We start from the raw sequence: 23671 nt of genomic DNA on the forward strand, positions 1-23671 counted from the left end.
ATAGGCTCCTTATTGCAGGTATAAATCCTCATTTGCTTATGACTGATTGTCATGGCTACATGTTTACATATGCGGCGCTCTCTTTATTACGCAGCCCAGGCATAGTTCATCATGCATAGCTTTTTTTTTAATCACAGAGGGGTAATTGTTGGGGCCTTGTTGCAATCTATATACCAGTGGGCGGGCTGGACATCATTAATACCAAGACGGCTTCACTGATGTATATTTTTAATCTATAAAGCTCCTTACTACCTTGGTATATATCAGACTGACAATAAAGTCAGCAGGTACTGTAATGTCCTTGTGATTACCCTGCTGCCTATGCAATATCTCCTTTGCCCTGAGGGAGCTAGACCTCTATTTGAGCCTTAATGGATCATCAAATTCAATAAAATGGCCAGTTCCACAGTCACTCATGGGCAGAACTAAACACAGTCTTAAGGGAGCCCAATACTGTGGCGTGGACCATGATAGCCTCCAGATGGCGCTGAGTGCACCCAAAGAGAGCAAGAGGCCAATTTCTCTGCTTCATAAACATCCCTGATGCTCCTTGAGGAAAAACATACCATCATAACAGCAGGTGGTTTGAACACAGTTCTGCACAATCACAGGAGGAAGAGCAGCGGCATACATATGCACGCAACAAACAGGCACAGGAGCATGTCGCCTTCACACTTATAGTACAAGCACGCACACACACTCTCGCAAGCACTATTCCGTCATCTCCACAATTCACATCTCCACAGTACATGAGTCGAAATGCTTTCAATGTCACTGCCCTCCAACATTGTCCTCAGTGCATCATTACACCATATGAAGAGCTATATATAGCTGCATGGGGAAGCTCAGAGGAAACAGCAGCAAGTCAGGAGTACAGTTAACTGTCATGCGCATGTGCATGAACAACAAATATTTACATTTAAGGAACTTTAGGATTACCACATGCTCAAATTATCTTCTGACTGTGTTTAATTCCTTATTCTTAAATCATAAATAAATGTGATTCAGGGTGCCTGAGACACACAACTTTTTTTAAAGGTTTTTTCTAATTGGCTGATTGACTGATTGACTGATTGATTTGATATATTTCACTATGTCACACTTCCTGTTCTGCCTGCCTGCACTACAATCATAATGTAACAGACCTCCACAGATTAAATAAGGCCGGGAAATGAAGCATCCATTCAATTTTATTTCCTTCTCATGGTGATAATTCTGTTTATATTGTTATTAAATATTTTTATGAGGTGTGTGTGCGCACTGATCGGGACTGATGCGTGTACAAAAATACGACTTCCTCAAAACCCCTCATAAAACGGCAGCTCCGACCAAAGAGCAGGGAATTACCGTTGGAAATCAACTCTGCTCTCTTTGTATCTTTATCTCATGTTCTCCATCTTATAATCAGACACGTAGCAACAGAGTTAGTGGCTGGATATGTTTGATATTTCAGCTGGAATTACAGTGTGCTGATAAGGCGTTGTTCACCTTTGTACTGTCAGTTAATTCTACCTGATATATATATGTTGTTATAAAGCAAAGCTCCTGGTGAAAACGATTACAGATGTTTAATATTGTAAGAACTAATGTGCAAGAATTATGACTCTCAATCTATTACACTATTATAACTGCAATAATGTGCAGGAATGAGCAGAACTACAAAAAGAGCATCAAACTGTAGGCTGACACAGCTGGGAGATTGATGCTCCCTGTCCTTTTACAAAGGGCATTTTCCTGCACAGTAAGCGGGTGTGAGTGTGTGGACACACAGGGCTTCTTGCATCCTCGGGGACATTTGTGCAGTCGGCAAAGCGCGCGCATGCGTGTGTGTGTGTGTGTGTGTGTGTGGGAACAGTGGACAGAGATGTGAGGCAGCTGTGTATGCTGGGCTGTATGAGTACAGGTATTAATAAATGAAGAGGAGTGATGGCTGAGACTTGCCTCAGGGCTGACAGTACTGGAGAGAGATGGAGAGAGGAGACGGAGAGAAAGAAAGGGGAGTGAGTAGGGGGCTGTGAAAAAGAAGTGAGAGTGAGGAGAAAGAGAGGAGGAAGAACAGAGTAGAAAGAAAGACAGGAATGGTAGAAGAGGGAGAGAGAGAGTGAGCACTAGAGGTAGAAAAATTAAGCAAACGCATGAATCAGACTGACACAAAGAGGGAAGATAGGAAGGTAGGGAGGAAATATGGAGGACAAGGAAAGAAAGATACAGTATAAAATGAGGAGTGAGAGCAGAACGAGAGTGAGAGAAAGAGGAGGAGGTGAATAATTCAGTGCCACGCACTGCAATTGCTGCACACATATCGATGAGATCAGAGTTTTAATGGGTGGCTACTGAGCACAATTTTATGGTGAAATCAATCAGGGAATGTCGAGCAGGAGAAGCACCCACCCACAGACACATCACGTACTGTCCTCGTGTGGAAAATGTGCATGCATGTCTATCTCATTTGGCTTCATATAGTACGTGTGTGAGTTAACAGCATAAATTCAGTCAAATCTAGGCTATCGCATGTGTGCAAATGTGCCACTGCCTACAAGCATTTGTGTAAGTGTGTGCATGCAGAGGAAGACACAAATGTACACACATAAACCTAGTTATTATAATAACATGTGAACACATATGTATACGTCTCATGCATGTTTGAATTCCACTGACAAGAAATGAGGAAAATGGACTCATTCGCGTGACAACATGTGTCTTTTCACCTCATCACAGCGCTACCAGCCAGCCAGCCAGCCTGCCAGCAGGGGCTCTGGTTAATGTCCGACATGCATCATGGACTTGACACACACACATCTGTGTGTACAATCACATGCACACAACATAACAACGGTTATCTTGGTTGTCGGGATGATGCTCATGTCTAACCCAGAGGGAAAAAAAGATAAAAACAGAAAATGGTTCTCAGATTAAAGGAGATAGAAAACAATAAACAGTAAAACAACTGTGTGCAAGACACACAGAGCTTCTGTTTCCACTGTTGCAGGCATTGAAAGCCCATGATGTGATAACTGCTTGTTGTGCTTAGATATCATTAAAGTCATAAACAGAGATGATCAGATTTTCTTATATTCTCTCCGATCTCCTCAATCTGTACGTCAAATTCTTTGACTGCCACCACAATTATGAGATGTCTTCTGCACTCTAGTAGCTTGACCTTTCCTACACGATCGGAAAATATCTCTTGGAATCACCGCTGCTCTGGTATACGTGGACCAATGTACAGGATGTTTATCCTCTTGTAAGCTCTTGTGAGCAGCATGTACACACATGCTCCAAAAGTCCTTCCACTGCACTGACACAATAATTATTCCATTCAAACAAATCCTGCCAATCTACCAAATATGCATAATACGCTCAGTCTTATGCAGGTGTGTGCATATGCTCCTTCATTCACACTTAATACACACATACACACCACTATTAACACGAACATAAGGGGGATGCAGTCAGCTTGATGTATTATTCAGTGGCCCCCTGTGGGTGGCTTTGGCCGGTGTTGCTATCACAATGTTTGTGCTCAAACACCGCTCCAACTACTTATATGGATTCACAATGAAACGATGCCATGCTCAAGGACACAAACCGTGCATACTCATTGCCCTTTCTATAGGCACAAGATGCAGAAAAATATAAGTAGTTTGCAGCTGAAAATTCAATTTACTGTTAGTCATGAAAAATTGCAGAAAATGACTTAGAATACTTTGTCACTGGGCTATTCCCACACAGATGCTGCCAAGTGAAAAAGTCTCAAACCTCAGTACCAACATCAATGCCAGCTACCACAGGCTTTTTACCTTCATATCTGTGGTCCTAATTAAAAAAGAGGAAAAGGATATGTTGGTAGGCTGTTGCTGTGATGTATCATCGTCCTCTCTATTGATCTATGTGTCTTTTTTCTCTCTCTCTCACTCTCAGTGGGCTTACCTGGTAATATTAGAAATCTGGGGGATAGCTCATTACGTGTTCTCTGCTTTTTGTCTCAGGGGAGGCCTGATACACATGTAAAACAACAAGTTTCAAAGGGGAAAATGCAAATAGTTCAGTAAACCAAATATTTAACAAGGGTGCTTATGAATGAAGGCATGACTCTCCTGAAATTTTGTCTTAAAAGTGCAAAATAAATAGATGAGATAAATAGATTTCACAACATTGTTAATTGTAAAAAACACATCAGATATCGTCTCATTTCTCTCCGGCACATTACATATTATATTTTTATGAGTCACAGTGCATGTAGTTAATCAATGAGCCACTGAATAAACCTGAGCTGCTGTATTTAAATACAGTGAGTTCTCTATAAAAAGCCTTTTCACTCCTCAACTGTAGCACATTTGTATGATAATGACATACACAGTTACAGTCATAGTCAATGACTGCAGAAGTGGTGTTGTGGTTTCTATTGTTATGTTCTTCCTACAGACGCATGCTGTACATTTCAGTTTGACCTTACACAGAAGGAAGAAGAAAAAAAAAACAAATGCCACAACTATAAAGACAGAAATGACCCTCCACCTGAACACGCCTTGTCTGGAATTCAAGGAATTCCAGGAACATCTGCAACATGGCTAAATTTTATTGTACGAGCCAACATGTTTCAGCCACAGGAGTGTGGTCCTCGTGGTTCAGACCAAACAAATCACTTAAGTGCCTGAGTTAGTTTTGAATTTTTCGAATGAAATGCATGAGGAAGTAGGAAGAGTTTTGAAAGTTTGAATGTTCCTTTCATTGACTTTCATTTCATCATAAATGTCCTAAATGTGCTCTATATCTTAAAGTATGCAGAAGTGGTGGATTCCCCCCAAAAAAGTACCGAAGGCAGACAAATAATGAGGAGAACAATGAAGATGTCTTCTTCCTCATGGTGCTAGATTCCTCCTTTAACTCACTGATAACAAACACTTTCTATATTCAAACGCTCTAATCCAAACTGTTTGACTTTTATTGGTGTGTTTTTCACAAGTAGCACTTTGGTCAGTCTACCAATCCACCTTTCATTTACTAATTAAACCTCATTCATCTACTCTGCCTGTCAGTCTGCAAGTTTCCATCAATCAGCCACTCAAGGGGCCATTTACCTTGTCAGTCACCTTTGTAAGCAGTTAAATAATCAGCTGACCCCTGAGTCAACCAATGAGAGATCATAAGACCAGACCAGACACCCATCAGATATTTTGCACTTTTAATTACCATCAGACAAGTTTAACCATGTTGCACACATCATATCACATTGTGATTGAATGAAGATGCTAAATAAGGGAGAGGAATGTGACTTTCTTTCTATCACTCTGCGCAACTGGGAGCTGTAGTAACGTTGAAGGGAAGTCCTTGGAAGCACCAAGGGAAAGATTTAGCCAAACATACCAGTATGAGAAAAATTAGGTCAGTAGGCAATTTTTTCTTTTTTTCGTTTTTGTTTTTTTTTACTTGCTTGTCATTCTTGCTGTTTCATCTTGTCAGCCTGATGTTTGTGATTAGTTTTGAGTGAAAGGCTTCCTTCCTTACTTGCATATATCCATTTTGTTTTAAAATTGTATGACATCTTATTACTAAAACAAAAAGAACAGTAAACAAACTATCTTGGTGCATCCCTGGTGCTTTGAGTATCAGTAATGCGGAGGTCAGAGGAACAGGGTGAGACAAGAGGGGATGTTTATATATTTATATATATATTTTGTTTTTGTTTTTGTTTTTATTTCTGGAGATTCCTGTGACCTTGAGATGTGGCCTAACACCAAATGTCTGTTGCCTAGGAGATGGCTAATATCTCAATGTCATTGGTCCCTGGAGAGGAGAGGAGAGGAGAGGAGAGGAGAGGAGAGGAGAGGAGAGGAGAGGAGCGGAGAGGAGAGGAGAGGAGAGGAGAGGAGAGGAGAGGAGAGGAGAGGAGAGGAGAGGAGAAAGTAGCTTTAACAGGCAATACAACTTGTTTCTGTTTCATGGTCAAGTACCAGAGGACATCTTTGTTATGCTGTAAAATACGAACATTATTTATGCATGAGTGTACAGCCATTAATGCAAATTAAAGCTCCGAGATTAACAAATATACTGTGTACTGTACTTGGCACGCGTAGAATTGACTGAACTAATGAGAGGGACAGACTCCAATACATCCATTCAGCCGTCTATAGTAATGATTAATTTACGACCCCCCACCTTCTCTGATCCCCACCACCCCATTACACACACTGAGCCTCCTCCCTGTCCTCTGTATCCATGTAACTCTCTCTTTCTCTTGCTCCCCTCAGCGTCTGATGCAATCCATTGCCAACCCAGAGTGCTTTCCTACCATTCAGACACAAAGAGAGCAGGAGTGTTGGGGGGGCGGGGGGTGGGGGGGCAGAGGAGGTTTGGGAATTTTCTCCTGGATGTGCCAATTCTCGCCATGCCCTGGGGACACATACGAGATAAACACCAGATAAGCCTGACAAAGGCAGCAGCGCCAAGGAGCAGGAGTTGGCACGAGCGAGGGGGCATGGCATATGATATGAGCACTGAAGCGCCCCCTGTTGGGGATAAAAGGCAGAGCATGGAAGAGCAGAAGAGACAAAGGAGCTGGTTACAGCTGAGGCAGGAGGTCAGACTATGCCCAACTGAGCAATACCCCCTTGTGGCATGAAAACACTGATGGCCAGGGATCTGCAGAGGGTTCCTCGGGCTCACACTGTCAATTTGGGGGCAACACTGCTATTCTGAGAACAAGGGATGATGACGTGTGTACGTGTGTGAGGGCAACACATGTTTGCATGTGTGCTGGAAGCCGGCAGTGGAGAAATGTGGAAAGAAGAAGTGTCACGGTTCACTTAGAGAGCGTGACACACGCGACAGCAGCAGAGCACAAGTATGAAATGTACAAGTAGTGCAGGCATTGACATAAGATTTCTATTTGTTTGTGTCTCAGGGTTCAATAATATTTCACTCCTTCTCCTTCTCTGCCTCTCCTTCCAGGATGTTCAATAATTCAAAGACAGAAGAAGTCAGGATTGGCTCAGCAGGGGGCGTGCCAGCTGACAACATATTCATACAGAGCTGTCAAACTGAAGAGGAATTACATGATGTACAAAAGAAACAAACACACACACACACACACACACATTCACATGTGAATCTTAGCACACAACCAAACACTGAGCGTCATTTCAGAAAGAGAACCTCCATATTCAACATATATTTGCATGAATGCGGTATGCAAACACACACAGGGCAGTGTCTTCACACCTTCTTACTTCCTATCACCACTTTTCTTGAGCCACTTTTTTTCACTATGTGTCCCTCTCCTCCCTCCTCAGTTTACATCAGCTCTGTTATCAGATCTTTCATTGACTCTAGGTTTATTTTCTATTTGGTAGCTTTTAATGTCATATTTGGTGGTAACATGTGTTTTGGTCATTATTCTTTTCTAAGTAACTGTTTCCCAAAGCCCAAGATGATGTCCCCAAATGTCTTATTTTGTCCCGACAAACAGTCTATAACCCAAAAATAATTTGTTTGCTCTAATAGAAGACTAAATTAACCAGAAAATATTCACATTTGAGAAGCTGGAATCAGAGATTTTGGACATTTTCTTTCTTAAAAAATTACTTAAAACGATCAATCGATTATCAAGATGGTTGGCAATTAATTTTCTGTCGATAAATTTGTTGCAGCTCTAAACAACAATAAACACAAACTTCACAAACATAAATATGGATGCGAATTATATTTTATATTATGGTTGACAAATTTCAGGAAAAAATAAAAAGTGTTGGACCAGCATGAGCCACGAGAACAGCTTCAATGCTCATCAAGTTGGACTGAAGCTGTTCTCAAACTCTATTGGACACCATTCCTGAAAAAGATATCCCCTCACATGGTGTTCTTTGTCTCCAAAATCTCTACAGATGTTCAGTTGGGTTGACATCTGGTGACTGTGAAGGCCATAAAACATTCCTTTCCTCTCATCAAACCATTCAGTGAGCCCTGTATGGAAGCATGTCTTGTACCAGTAATTTATTCAGATTTATGTACCGCATATTGCACCATGAGAGTGCTTTCAGGTAAAAAAAAAAAAAAAAAAAAATCACAATAACATCAGGCTTGCTCGAAGCATTTCTCCGAACACTATATGTATGAAATGTAAGTGACGCACACATTCTGTTGAGATGTCATGCAGTGTGACTCACTGAGGGATTTCAACCTGCTCTGAACAGCTAAACCTGAGTTTGCTACAGCACATCACAGCAGACTGCGTATGTGTCAGCAACTTTCTAGATCGTAGGTTTCCGGTGAATCTCTTAATTTGCACCACATTTGAATGAAAATACAATTTACAGCTTTCCGGTTCAAAAGTTACAAAGTAAATAGAAATAAAAGAAAGAATGATTTTCGCTGCCTCTAAGCGATATTCAAACAGACTTCTAAAATGAGCCATTTGACAGCTAAGTGGTTTCCTTGGAGCCATTTACTCAAACACTGCATTTGAGCACCGCTATTTTAGAGATGTAAGGAATGTGTCATTCTCACCAGCAGGAGAAGCTGAAGTGGGCAGACTGAGCTGTGAAAGGGGACTTTAATGGCTGAATCAACAAGTTCTGTCATCACACCCAACCCTCTTTTTACTCTGTTTCAGTCTGTCTCTCACATTGCCTACACAGTTATACAGTGTGACAATGTCACACATACACAACTGCCCAAAGCCGCGAGAGCTCGACTAAGCTCAGCTCTCACCTCTTGCTAGCATTCACTGTCCTAGTTTTTAATAGTCTCACACCATGAGCCAGCAGTTAGAACATCAAGGAGAGGACAAATACTGAATCACATGAAAGCCATTCACACCACCTACCTAGCTGTGTCACTCTTTGACATGCACACACACACACACGGTCATTCACATGTGCTGTGTATCTCTCACAGCCAAACGCTCAGTCACAAAGATACAGTTACTAAATATTATGAAGTGTGTGTGTGTGTTGGACATTTTACTTACCTGTTGCCCAAAGACTTTTCTTCCAGTTCATGTGGCTTGAAGAACCACTTCCCAGTCCTCACAAAACCCTTATCCATCAAACATCTGCAGCAGCAAAGAGAAGTAGAGAGAAAAGCCAACAGAGGAGTGAAAGAAAGAAAGTCATTAATTGGACATTAAAAAAGAGACCCAGAAACACCTGAACGACATATTACACTTCATATATAAGAAATATGTAACAAATAGTGTTCTTGTGATGCTCAGACAGGTTTTCACACAACTTAATCAAGATTTTTAATGTTGTAGCTTGCGATGAAGTTGTGTAGAATTTTAATACTATGCAGGTTGTTTCTCAAGCAGTCTTGTCATTAACAATGGCAGCTTTCATAACATCAGTTTCTGGTCTTCTTATGGATTTCATAGCTTATATGACTAGAAAAAGCAAAGAGTATTTTATTTTTAATTTTTGTTTTGTTTTTGTCCCTTAAAAAAGCTAAATCAATAAAAAAATATTAGTCGCAAAAAAGTGTGCTAAATTTAGAAACTTAACTGGAAAAAATATATAATATAATAGATAATATTGATCCTAATTTTGGCTCTCTGCCTGTTTGTACTTTAATATTTAAAAGCTGCAGCTCCGACTGTCCTGCAGCAACATGAGCAAAGTCCAGGAAGTGGCATTTATGACAGGTACTTCTAATCTGCATGCCCCAAAGCAGTGTGCAATTTTACACATGGCTTTCCAAAATCTTTACTTTCGTCACATCAAAATTTAATTATATCAAACAGTTCATGCTCCCTGTCTGGCTACCCTGCCATCTGTTCACTTCTTCGCCTCATCTCATACCTTTCACAGACAAAACTCATTGCTCTCGGGTCTTTGACTTGTCTCTGTGTGCAGGTGCCAGAGAATCCCCTGCTGGATCCTCTGACCCACGTTAAGGAATTACAAAATAATTTGATGGACTCCTCTCCACTCAGCCAGGCTCAGCTATCCAAAGCTTTGCAGCCCCCAGCTCTACCATCTTTGGTGCATTCTTATCAACACATTTTCTTATCCATAGTTTCTCCTCTCTCTCTCTCTCTCTCTTTCACTGCCAGCCTGTCCGTGCCCTGGTTGCTGCTCTGACAGGATCTACAAACCACTGTGGTCCAGTGGGAAGGCCAGGAGCCTGAAGGAAACACCAGCCTACAGTATCTTTGCATCTCTTTGAGCCCACACATCTTCATACATATGGATTCACTGCAAAACATTTAGACCACAAGCCAGTTGGTGGACACTGTATTCATTAATGCTGCTGAATACAAACTGCTACACTTGATCGGTACAATGGTAAAAAAAAAAAACAGTCTGCAGGTCAAGAATGCATGGTAGTGCAGTAATTCAAAGTTCAAAAGTTACTGAACCAGTCAAATGTAATTCATGAATGATTTTGATGCTAAATATGTTAAGGCACTGGGTTACTTGATGTGCCAAATAGAAATTGTGCATCATGGTCATTTAACTGGAGTAAACAATCTGTTACGTATATCCATGGAGCAACCTCTGTGAGTAAAAGCTGAAGCTAATGCTGAAAAGCCTCTAGATGCAGTTCCTTCAGTGGATCAAAAATATTCTTTGAGTTTATTTATTTGCACAGGTTAAAATCAAACAAGAAAAAAATCAATGTACGGGGAGAGGAAAAAGCCTAGTTGGCTTATTGATTACCTTTACCTAAATAATATACAAACATAAATATAAAAGTCACACTAAATTAAAGCTTCTTTTAAATATGCTCTAAATGACTTCATGAGAATAATAATTTCATAAATTTGGACCCCTGTGCCTGATTAAAAATGAACCTCTGCTTATCAGATGTTTGGGAAGACAAAGTTCAACCAGACTATCAAATTAGATAGTCTGGTTGCGTGAGAGTCAATCTGACAAAGCATTTCTTAGAAGAAAGATTCTGTGATGAGTTGTGAGACATGTATTTTCCCAGACTACATTGAATTGTGAAAATTAAGCATAAATTAAAGAATAATAAAGGGTATGAAGACAAAATATCTCAATTTCCCAATTTTATTGAGTAAATTAGGAAAAAATATCCTTGATGATATTGAAGTCAACGGGGTACAACTGACTTCTCTCTTGACTATAAAGCCAAAGTTTTGTTGGGTTTGCCAATTTTGCTCCTTCTAACACGTAACCTGTTGTAAATTGTGTTACTTTTGCCACAAGAAAATATTATAACATCAAAAGGGGTATGTTTGTGAGCATATTTGCCTGATTGACAGGTGTCCTAAGCTATCAAACTTAACTGAGATGGACTCTACATTCCACCTCACCTCCACCACAGGAGGAAGGCACCCAAAAAGTGTTTTCAAGCCACAGTAACTGTAAAAAATTGAAGTAAACCCAAATTCCAGCCTTTTTACTGTAAAACATTCTTGTAGATGAGATGATGTCCCTGTTTTCCCCTGATTTAATTACATCCTGTGGCACAGTATTGACAAGTCCACATTGGAAACAAGCATTACATTTCACTATCATATGCTAAACTCTGAGTACGATAAGGCTTTACGGATAATTTATGTCCACTGATAACAAATAATAAAACCCATATGAAAGTCTGCTGCAGTGCGCTCCTATAAATCTTGCCGTAACTCCATTGGCAGATGTCTCACTGTCTTAAATCAACAAAACATCTGTACTGTCTGTCTAACCGATTACCCTGAGACTTAAACCAACCACTAAACCCCTCACCTTCTCACTGTTATTGCAGTCTTACTGTATGCTGCAGATTTCAAGGTAATGAACCATAGAAGAGAGCTCTCCTGACCATTACAAGCCGTACTAGTTCTTTCTGCTAACAGGGACTCTTATCTCTGAAGTTTCAACAAGCAAATTCAGCAACTCCTTGTTCTTTGTAATCTGTCTGCTAACATGCGTCTGTTGTAATGTTCCTGTGTTATTAAAAAATTCCTTACTGCTTAATTTGTAATTGTTTGATTAAGACCTGGTTAATTCAAATTATTGTTCATTTTTAGTTAAAATAATTACAAAACTGCCAGTGACGATGTTTATTTCAACTGTATGATATTAAAGAGAAAGTGTAAGTGATCCCTACCTGTGTTGAAATAGTGAGCTATAAAAGGAGTTAGCTTCAAGGTAATAGGAAGGTTAATTCAGCCTGCCCCCTATGATGATCACTGATGCTTAACTTAATAGAGAGCAAATATGTGCTGCTTCATTTAACAGATGGCTCTGACTCAGAAAGGAGAGCTTTGGCTACTTGAGCAAGTGATTCAGCGCACAGATTATAATTTCATTAAGGTGATGCTGCTAGAAGGAAACTAAAGCCGTCTGTCAACATGACTTTTTGTATAAACGTCATTCTTGGTCATTTACGTAAGAGATAGAAGGAAATGACATTCAGAGTGGTCATTAAAAAGACTGGTAGATGTTAAAGATTTATTATATTATATCATTAAGTAAGGAAATCAAATAATATCACATAATTGTTTTAGCTTAATTTTATAATCTTAATCCTTTATCAACAGAAAGTTTTACACCATCCTTTCAGTTATTTTATTTAATTCACAAAACCAGATTTTCCTCATGAACTTAATGTGATAGAAAACATAGTATAAATCATAAACAACTAGAAAGTTAATTAGTGTGAACGCTGAAGCATTCAAATCTTCATTTATTCTCTTTCTTCCATATGTTTTTCAATTACTAAATACTTCTGCATACTTTCAGCAACAGAAACTATTGAAATATCAAAATGTTCAGCTCTTTAAAGACATTTATGCTATGACTTTTATTCATTCTTGCATATTCCAGTCATTTTGTATATTTTTTTTAAAAATATCAAAATGTATAATGGAAAGTCTATGGGAGGAATGTTTGAAAGTTGATATCTCAAAAACAGAAAGTGCTGAAGTATTTATACTTCATGGACAGCTGCTCCATGTAGAAATGCTTAACATATTACAACATGGTACCTATAGCGCCACCATGTGGTCAGTTATTATGAGTTTTACGTTTCGGCTAAAAACTCACGAACCGTGAGGTGTGGCAAAACATCACTTATCAACACCAACAACAAAATAACTTATCGTTTGTCTGTAATTGGTTACCAAACTTTTGAAGGTGTGGCCTGATGCCCTTAACGGGACATAACTCTTCAATGCTACATTGGATTGCAACCAAATTTGTGAATGTTGTACGTACAGCCACACTGCACAAGTGTGTAGCATTTGATACAATTCTACCTAAAGGGGCGCTACTATAATATTATAACATATTTATACAATTCTGTTGTCTTTAATAAAATGAAACTTAATACACAAGTTCCCCATGAATGTGTTCACGACATACTGAGGCATGGTACCAATAGCCCCACCTTGTGGCCATCAGTGAAACAACACAATGCTACTTATTAACTGCCATATCTCTTAGATGTAATATTCCATGGTGACCAAATTCAGCAAAGTTGTACAGATGAGGATGCTGAACAAGTCTGTGGCATTTGATACAATTTCACCTGTAGGTGGCGCTACAAGATTTAAAAAAAAAAATGCTGCTGCACCAAAATGAACAAAAATGCAGTTCAGCTTCCAATTCTGCCAGTTTTACATTTCAGCTTCTGGGTTTTTCAGCAGTGCAGTGCAATGCATTTCAGCTTTCAGCTTTTTCAAGCAAGATTCATTTCAGGTTTCTGCATTTTCAGCAATGCTTTGCAATTTATTTCAGCTGTCAGTATTCACATGCATTTTCCCCAGGAAATGCATTTCATGTTTTTTTTGCACTGAAGTAGAACATATTGCACAAAAGCTGAAGTTATATACTTTGTAGAACATGTAATACAATCCATGTAACTTCTCCTGTTATGTAACATGTTTTCCTGTTCTAAGAATGTCATTCACTTCCTGTTTGCAGCCATCGCTCTGCAGGTAATGAAGGCTTCTGGGTAATGATTTTACCTTTCCAACAGGTTGTGTACGGCCTTGAACAGGAGAGTCCGGCACTCGTAGGACAACCCACACTCCCAAAGCCCCTCCTCAGCCACTGAAAGAAAGGGAAAAAAAACAATCATTAAATTATAAATCTCAATATCTTACCATCTCATTAATATAACCAGTGATGATATTTTCAGGGACAGAGAAACATCTGCACACACCAGCGTGAGGATAATAAACAACACATGATTCAGTGTTGCATGTTTATAGCTGTCAAAACATGCTGCATGTGCAGAGACGAGGAAACCTGCACATCATATTAGAAATTGCACTTACTGTGAAGTCGTGCGTGTGCATATGTGTGTGTGTGTATATATATGTGTGTGTTTGTGTGCATGCACAGAGGGTGCTTGGCTGTGCAGCTGTCAGGTTGGCTGCAGCGACAGCCCAGTCAAACCCCATGCAGTTGTCAAGCTCATTTAGCTAGAGAGCGAGAGTGTGCCTGTATCTGTGGAGGTTGACACACATGCTTGCGTGCTCAGGTTTGTACACGCATACGGAGTTTCAGTTCAGCCCTTATTTTTCCAGTGAAATTTTTAGGCAATGAAGACAATTTTGGTCGAATGAGCGTCACTTTGCCTGAGTCTCTGACATGTCAGCAGCCAGTTCACATGCGTGCCAAATGTGTTGTGAACAATTCTCTTGATTTCTTTAACCCCCCGACCCTACCCCGACACATGCTCACATTTCCCTCCTCCCAAAAAGGAACACACACACACACACACACACACACATGCACAGACACACATGCACAGACACACACACAGCGGCCAGTTAACAGTGTTTCTCTTTGTTCTTTGCCATATACCTGCAGGGCTGCTGGAAGAACTGGAGGATTGTGGGTGGGTGTTGTGTTTGCTTATAGGGTGGTGGCAAACAAACCAAGCATCACAGAAATACACAAGAAAAAAGGAATGAAAGACAGAAGCAGATCGCCTGGGGGATGGGTGGCATAAACCCCGGTTGAGGTTTTCTCTTTCTCCTCCTTCTCCTCTACCTCTTCCCTGTTTTTTTTTTCTTTTTATTGATGTTGTGTATTCCTTTCCCCTTCTCTGTTGCTTTGTTGATATTTCCCTCCTGTTTTTTTTTTCTTCTTCTTCTTCATACCAGAGTGAATGAAATTTCCTTACTCGCCAGAATTACCCTGTAACCATGGAAACGCTGGCGGTGAGAACATGGCGCCCTGGCATTCAATTTCAACACTGGTCCCTCCCGCCCCTCACCCTCCTCCTTCTCCTCCTTCCTCTGTTCTATTGCTTCCAACACCCCCCCTCTACCTCCTCCTCCTCCTCCTCCTCCCCCTCCTCCTTCCTCCACCCCCACCCACCCCTCATTTACTCCTGCTTCAGGGCTCAGACAGGAAGCTAGCTCCAGCCAGCTCTTCTACAGAGGAGAGAGATAGAGCGAGCACCATGAGCAGAATGCCAAGTCTCCAGAAAATCCAGCTCATTAGCTCTCACTGTCTCAATATCTTCTTCTCGTACTCCCTCTCTTAAAAATCCCTCAACTTTTTCCCCCTCCGCCCTGCCAATCCTCCACAACCATCTGCTCCTGACCAACTCCACAGCAGGCTCCTGACCTCTATTTACTCCAAAACTGTGTCACTGACTCCTCAACCTCACATTCCACTAACATTCAAGAACTGAACCACACACCCCACCAGAGAAAAGGCTTAAAGGAACTTTTCCACATTTGCTCCGCTAATTCCAGCATGTGATTTTGTAGCTCATAAGACAGCAGGTACAATGTGTTTGACAAATCCCAACAGTGGTAGCCAAACAAACTTGGGTGCCTGGAAAACATGCAAACCACATCAGACACTCCTGTTTGTATTCTAGTTGTCAAAGAGCCAGCTCAATGCACCATATCAACACAAGGTGTGACAAATCACTCTTGCAAGCAAACAAGGTCAAATATCCACTCAAGCACGCGCACACGACCCCATACAAACCTTATACATATAGAGAATGGAGTGTGAAATAACATGATGATCTGAGACATTAAAGTAGTGGTGTCCCATAGGGATGTTTGAGGCATATACTTGGAGAAAACACCATGAAACTGTCATTTCAGCAACAGTCAGTCAGTAACTGCCATGTTTTGAGTTTTACTGCCTGTTAATCAGAGGAGGAACACAGATGGCCCAAGGGAAAAGCGTGCAGTAGACTCTAAATGCACAGCAAAGTGCAATAGGGCTTTAAAGCATCATGATCCATCATTCATCACAGCCTGAGCTACAGGGAGCTAACTGCATCATGCCTAAAAGATTCTAAAGGGACTGGATGTAATCGACCACAGTCTCAATTAGATTAAACTGAAGGCTCATCAGTTTTGGGTTTTTATTGATTTTCAGTGATAAATAGAAAGATTTTTGGAAAAAGAAGCAGATGCATTTAAAAAATATATTTTCACACAGGTTTTAAGTCCCACATTGAGCAAAAAATCATGTTTGTTTCCAGTGATAGAAAGTGAAGGAAAAAAATGGGAGAAAATGGGTGATAATGACTAGCTGATAATGTGTAACTAAGTGACTAAAAAAAGAAACAATTTGATAAATAATAATTGTTAAGCAACAGTCTGTGCTACAAATTACATTTTTTTGTTACTAATTTTATTAGTCAGCTTTTCACCAGTTGCTTTAATAGTGAAAATAAACACAAAAAATTGCTGAATATTTATAACAAGACTAAAAGTCTACAGCCATGCTAGCGGCTCTGTGAGGCTGTACATAAGCAAAGCATTGCTTTGACTTAAATGTGAATGTTAGCATGCTAAAATGCTCACAATGACAATCACTCCCTCTTTCACTCATTTACTGATCCCTGTATAATAGACGATAAATTGTTTATTCAATAGTGAGCTGCAAATTGATAATTATCATCAGTTTGCATCATTGATGTCAGCTGTAAAATCATCGGTAATTTTTGCATTTTTGCATTTTTGCAATAAAATGCGGCGCACTGCATTGTGGGATTGTTACCATTTTTTATAATGAATAAATTTACTCACTCATGATTTCAGACACTCAAATAAAATGGTGGTGGGTAGGACTATATAGTAAGTAGGGAGTAATTTCTTCATTTATGCTCATATTTCCTAATTAGGAATAACCAAAAAGTAGAGCTGTGGTTGAGAATGTAGTTAGTTAGTTTTGCAGGTATTTGGTCATAAACCAAAGTACTGGATACATTTTGACTTGATGATGGTGCTGGATGAGAAGTTAAAGGGAACAACCAAAGTTCGGTGCAATTCATCCTGAGGGGGACATGACATGAAAGTTGAGACACCTCACTCAGAACCACAAATATTAACTTCATGGAGTCAACACAAGCTTAATGTCTTTATCTGGAGGACATAAATATCTGTAGATATTTATCTGAGATAAATATCTGAGATATCTGAGATATTTCAGTCTGGACCAAAGTAGTTGACTGGCTGACAAACATTACCATCTCTTGTTGCTAAGATGCCTAAAAATACATTTGCTATAGTTTACTGGTTTCACTCCAAACTTCATGACTCTATATGGAACCAAAAACAGTCACAGACACAGGTCACAGTGTGTATGTGTGAGCATGAATGCTTGCTTCAGAACTACAAACATCTCAGCGTAAGAGGAACATCAGGAATCAAAATTGTCAGAATCATTATTAACGTGTGCATGTGTGTTCATGTTCGTACTTGCAGTGCATGTGAATACTGGTTCCCAGAGTGCCTTTGTGCACATGCAAGCTCCCAATGTGTGAGTACTGTCTGTGAGTGTGTACAGTGAGCTAACCTTCATATAAATGCATGTTTGTTTCACATAACCTTCCTCCCCCCATCTCCGTGCCACGATTCTCTTAACTGCCGCACCAACCCAAACACAAACAAGCAGTGATGGAACTGGGTCGCCACTACCACTGTATTCCCACCTCTCTTTCTCTCCATCTCATCATCTGTATCTAACCCTATCTTTCCATCCCTTTGTGCGTCCCCCTCTCTCACTCACTATCCATCTCTTTCCCTGTGTTGCTCTCTCTCTCTCTCTCTCTCTCATTTTCCCCACATCATCTCCCCTCTCTCTCTCTGTCCTCTCCCTCTAGTCTAACACCACTAGGGGGGGTGACAACTCACCACCACAGTACTGTGCTAACAAACACAAAGATGGTATTGATCTAAGAAGGGGAGAGAGGCGGGAGTTGAGGTGTGACAACATTCAGTCTCGCACACGATGACCCCTCTCCACACATTTCCTGCCTCCTCTCTCTTTCTGTCTCCCTCCCTCTCTCTCTCTCTCTCATTGGTTCATTTGTCTTGGATCAATAGCACCAGGAGTCTTGGCGTCCAGTGGTGTCTCTGCAGTGTGCAGGCAATGAGCGTTTGTGTGTGTGTGTGTGTGTGTTTGTGTGATTTCACACAAACCCCACTGCCACTTTACTAATTAGCTGCCCTGCTGAATGTCTGAACAGAGGTTGATCTCTGTTTGCTGTGTGTGTGTGTGTGTGCATGCATGCATTAATGCGTGTACTATGTGTGTGGAAATGTAGTGCATGCGGTGCGTGTGCATAGCCAAATGCCTTTGCTTATGTGCTTTTACTATTAAGAGAGAGAGGCTGCAGGTGGATATAGAGTGAAACAAAGATACACACGGGCATAAAAGGAAAGAATGTATGTGTGTTTGTGTTTTTGTCTGTGAGTATGTGGAAGTGGGCGAAAATAATATCCTACCTATCTGTTTCAGGTCCTATCTGTTTGGCGGCACCTGGAATTTGCTCAACATTCTACTGATCAGATTCTTCATTATGTTATCAATTCATATATAATTCTGTCATCCTGTCTTTTTCATGCTGTATTTCTGTTATCTGGTCTTTTCTTTAAACACAACATCTGTTCAATCAATCAATCAATCAATTTTTATTTATATAGCGCCATATCACAACAGAAGTCATCTCAAGGCACTTTTCACATAGAGCAGGTCAAGACCGTACTCTTTAATTTACAGAGACCCAACAATTCCCCCATGAGCAAGCACTTGGCGACAGCGGTAAGGAAAAACTCCCCTTTAACGGGTAGAAACCTCAAGCAGACCCCGGCTCTTGGTGGGCGGCCATCTGTTGCGCGTTTGTCCAACCTAGAAGAGGGATTCTTCCTGTTGCTCTTCCTGAGGTTTCTTCCATTTTTCTGAAGGGATTTTCCTTATCTGAATCAAGGGTCTAAAGATAGAAGATATTGTATTGTTGTACAGACTGTAAAGCCCCCTGAGACAAATTTATGATTTGTGACTTGATCTTATGAAGCTGTTCAAATATTTACTTCAAGTTTTTAAATAAATCAGATAAAAAGTTAAATTCATACTGTTTCCTGTGAAGTTTTCAGTGTTTCACTAAATTCGAATTCTATAATTTTCAACATTATATGTGACACATTTTTGTAAAAGGTAACATTTAAATGATCCATGATCATTTTGCTAATGTGTGATTATATGGAAAGACAATAAAAGAAAATATTGCATAACTGTGTTGTGTGTGTGTGTGTTTGTTTGCATTTTAACACTTGACAACACACACAACCAGGTGATGATATAATGTTAAGTGCTGTGGGAGAAACTGTAGACGTGTCATGTAACGCTCACACTACATTTATATGATACTACCTAACACTGACATGAGTGTAAGTGGTTTTTGAACACCCTGAGGTGCTGTATGAGGTCTAAAGATGTCACCCAAACAATTTATAAGGCCATAAAAGCTGACTTTTTCAAAACACTGAACAGGCCAGAGAGCAAGTTTTGAATCAGCACAAAGAAAAGTAGTCGTTGAGTCACTGATATTGATCAACAACCCTGCAGATATATTATTTTGATTTTATGTTGCAGTTCAATAAATGTTACTCCTCAAACCTTAAAGAATGATTCAATTCTGGTTTTTGATTAATTTATTGATTGGGGGCATTCAGACACCAGCTGGTGGTATTTTGAAGCAGGGGTTCACTCTCTCCACTGTGTTTTCTCGTTCTCTTGACCTCAGTAGCATTTCTTAAAGGAGAAATCCCCACCCAGGATAGGTATTTATGTGATATGAGGCAGTTTGGACATCAGAATAACAAAAAAGTAGAGTGTGCAGGGAGACAGAAGAAGCCCAGAGGGGATTACTTAATGCCTTTACCTACAGTATATAGAGCTAGCAGGGCAGAGTCATTGTGCTGGCACGGAGACAGAGTTAATGCAACTATTGTAGGCCAGCTGAGCTTCACGACCCTCAATACAAAACATAAAATGTATAACTCGTTAAGAAAAGGAGCAAAACACCTTTTCAACTGCAGGAAGTTTAGCTAGAAATCAGGATGTTATGAGAATTATTATTCTAGAGCTTTACCTCTATTTGCACTGGACAAATCTGTGTCCAATTTAGGTTATTTGGCCATAGTTGTAGTTTTAGGAGTGGCACGCAAACATTAACATATTGAATCTTTTGTTGTTCCTGAACTTTGTAGAACACAAACTTTTAAGCTCATCAGTTTGTGAGTCTTTTTTTTTTTTTGGTCCGAAAGTCCTTACTTTTTGAAAAAATGACGCTTTGGTGAACGTTCAGTGAGGAGCATCTCATACTTTGTTTCATTCATAAATTCTTACATCACCATTATTATCTTTATGTCAACTTTCCATGAGCCAAGTGATCGTTGGATACTCTCTTTAAGATGATTGCTATTCTGGTGTTCTCTCTTTTAGATCCACTTTCTTGCTCTACTCCAGCACCACCAGCAGTGTGTAGGGTAGCCTGTCCTCATTGACTAACATTTAATGGAGATGCTTCACACTGATGAAGTCTTATCACAATAAATATCTCACTAAATATTGTAATACATTTACATTGTCATACACAAAGATCTATCCTTGAGCTGTCACCCACTTGCACTAAAAAACATAAAAAATAAAACTGAACTTTTTTTGTTCTTCTGGAGGTGATGCAAGGCTCTATTACTCAATAATTGCTTCTGTGGCTGATCATGAATGCTTTAGATTGTGTGCAGATAATGATTGTGTGTGTTTGTCATCAGACATACATTTCAACGAAACCTAGCAGAGTCTCCATCCATTAGCCTCGCTAATTCTTGAACGATCAAAAGATCTCCTTAGCGTCAGTTTGAAACAGCAGCCATGGCTGTGTTATGAAAAATTAATGACTTTATTACTAGCTAGTAACTGACCTAATTACTAGTTAGGGTGTAGTTGTCCAAATAAAGGGAGGGACTTTAGGTAGGAAGAAAATTTGCGTATCATTGTGGTTCAACGGGCTCAGGTGGTCTGTTGTAACTCCTAGTTTTTTCTTGTTTTCAGTCACATGAACATCAAGCTGGCTGATGTGAAAGATTTCTCTACACACAAGAGCACATTACAGGATCAGGCGAGGTCAATTAAACATGAAGGAGCATCTGACACCAGTAGCATAAGGACATGGCATCTGACTGTGCCTTTTATCCAGTGGTGTGTAAATACTGTACATTTGTACAACCCATTAACCATCGACCACACAGTTTACATTGTGCATACTGGTGTACTGTATACGCTTATTCAGAATCTCTGCTAGCTTTACTGTATGTTTTATACACACAGGAGTAAAACTGTTCTCAATATCAAGAATTTATTATGTAATATGCTGTTTGTAAGATTGTAAAGTATTTGATTTTATTTCTTAAAATAAGTTTTTTTACTAACATGACCATGTAAAAATACATTCATGTTGTATGAATGTATATCACTGGCATTGGCCCTATTTTTAACAGAAAGACTTTACTTTTTTCATTGTAAATTGATGGCAGAAAATCTAAAAACAGCCCTTAACTGTAAATTTATAGACACTCAATGATATCCACTAATGTTAAATGCATGTGAAATGGTGTAAAGTTTTACCGCATATTGTATGTAAATATCTTGGGGGTTTTTTAATAGTGTCTCTATCTACAATTTCTGACATCAAAGGCTGGTCAACACTCTACAGTGCTTGAATTATCTGTTATCTGAGGTATAGAGTCTTTACTTATACAGCCATATTCACACTGTAGCATTTCATTTTACAACAAAACAAAGACAGGGCCATATTTTCTTGAGACTTTTTCCACCTCATTGCTGTTCACTCTTCAGATCATTTAACAGCAAACACCCTGCACCCTGCATCCTCCACCCCTGTCCATGTGACAGTCACCCACACATTCTCACGCTCTAGTGACACCATTTCCTAAACTTTTCAGCGACACCTGTCAACACAGCACAACAGAGTGTCTGCCATGTCTCTAAGCACACTAACACCACCACTTTAACAGGAAACCCTGCGGGCTTTCGAATTAAACAGATAACAGTTTTTTTTACAACCTTTAAACTGGAAGTACAATTATGTAAACTGCCTTTCTTCTGTCCCGTAACAGGTTATCTTTACAACTTCTGGTTAAAGTCTTAAATATCTCCTTATCAGTTAGTCCTGCATGTGAGCTCTAACGTGCTTTCTTATCAAGTAATCTCATCTAATGACACTGCTGAGGAAGAAAGCTGAGACACTTTTAGAAAAAGAACCCATATACTGTCACTGACATACTGTGCACACAAACAGACACAAAACATGTTTACATATACACATTCATGAGTACATATATGTAATTGCAAACAGGTTGCATGCACACATGGCAGGTATTGAAACCCAGAAAGCCTAGAATGTACAGAACAAGAGGCAGCAGTGACAGCGAGGAGGAGGAGGAGGAGGAGGAGGTTGAGAGAGAGAGTGAAGGGATGAGGGGGAAATCTGGAATCAATTAGGTGACTGAGCTGAAGTTGCTTGCATAGTTGTGGGGGTGAGTCAGGCAGAGAGGCAAGAGAAGGGACCAGGATGTGAGCGTCGTGCCACGAGTGTGTGTATTTTTATAAACACAAGCGCACAAAAGCAGCTACAGTATAAGTGTTCGGTGACACGTGTGATTGTCCATGTGAGCATTCTATAATCTAACTAAAAGTTTTTGGTTGTCTCTTTCCCCTGACAGCACCACTTGGAACAGCGGAGTCAAGTTGCAGCCAGGAAAGCCCCACCTCTCCTCCGTTGAGGTCAAAGTGGAGGGTAAGAACGGGTGGCTGGCACCGACCCAGGCCATGTCAACACAGCAGTTCTCAATACAGTATTCCTTTACACAACTTCCCCTCGTTACCTCTCTGCACACCGAATTCACAGCACTTTGTTTTCTACTGTTGGCTCTGATGATGGGGGAATTTGACTTTAAAAAGAAAAAAAGAATAAAGCACACAAGCAGGAGCTTTGTGAGCACATGTAGAAAACTGGTTTACATCTCGCTGTGCATGCAGCTGAGGTTTGCAGAACAAATTTGAATTTGCAGACGTAACAATGTGCACAGAATATATCGTGTGACAACTTTAAGTTAACAATGATTGGGATTTATTCACAGGGGTTCTGCTATTATTGCTACACAGCTTATCACACTGCTGCTAGTGGTGACCTGGTGTGAATCCTAGAAGCATAAAGCACCTCTGCAGGCGTACATAAGGCATACTAATGAGAGGAGGTAGAGGAAAGAGAGAAGTAAATAAAACAAAGTGTGAGCAAGACTGTACATGTGTCTGCCTGTGTAAAGCAAAAGCAAAATTAACAGGAAATAAAAGGGAAAGTATACACAAAGCGACAGAAAGAAAGATAGAGGTGTAACTCTCAGAGGAGTCAGCTTCTTCATGTGCAAACA

General features: G+C 40.1%; 1 protein-coding gene across 3 annotated transcripts in view; it reads right to left on the reverse strand.

Moving 5' to 3' along the window:
- The window catches only part of LOC121885949 (mediator of RNA polymerase II transcription subunit 13-like), an 80809-nt gene that overhangs the window by 18502 nt on the left and 38636 nt on the right, over positions 1 to 23671 (reverse strand). For all 3 annotated transcript variants that reach the window (XM_042395796.1, XM_042395795.1, XM_042395794.1), the window contains exons 3-4: positions 13919 to 14003; positions 8969 to 9052 (exon numbers count right to left, since the gene is read on the reverse strand). In XM_042395796.1, the coding sequence (XP_042251730.1) occupies positions 8969 to 9052; positions 13919 to 14003 (169 nt within the window). The remainder of the gene's footprint in view (positions 1 to 8968; positions 9053 to 13918; positions 14004 to 23671) is intronic.

This window comes from Thunnus maccoyii, chromosome 19 (genome assembly GCF_910596095.1).
Source record: "Thunnus maccoyii chromosome 19, fThuMac1.1, whole genome shotgun sequence".
NCBI lineage: Eukaryota > Metazoa > Chordata > Actinopteri > Scombriformes > Scombridae > Thunnus > Thunnus maccoyii.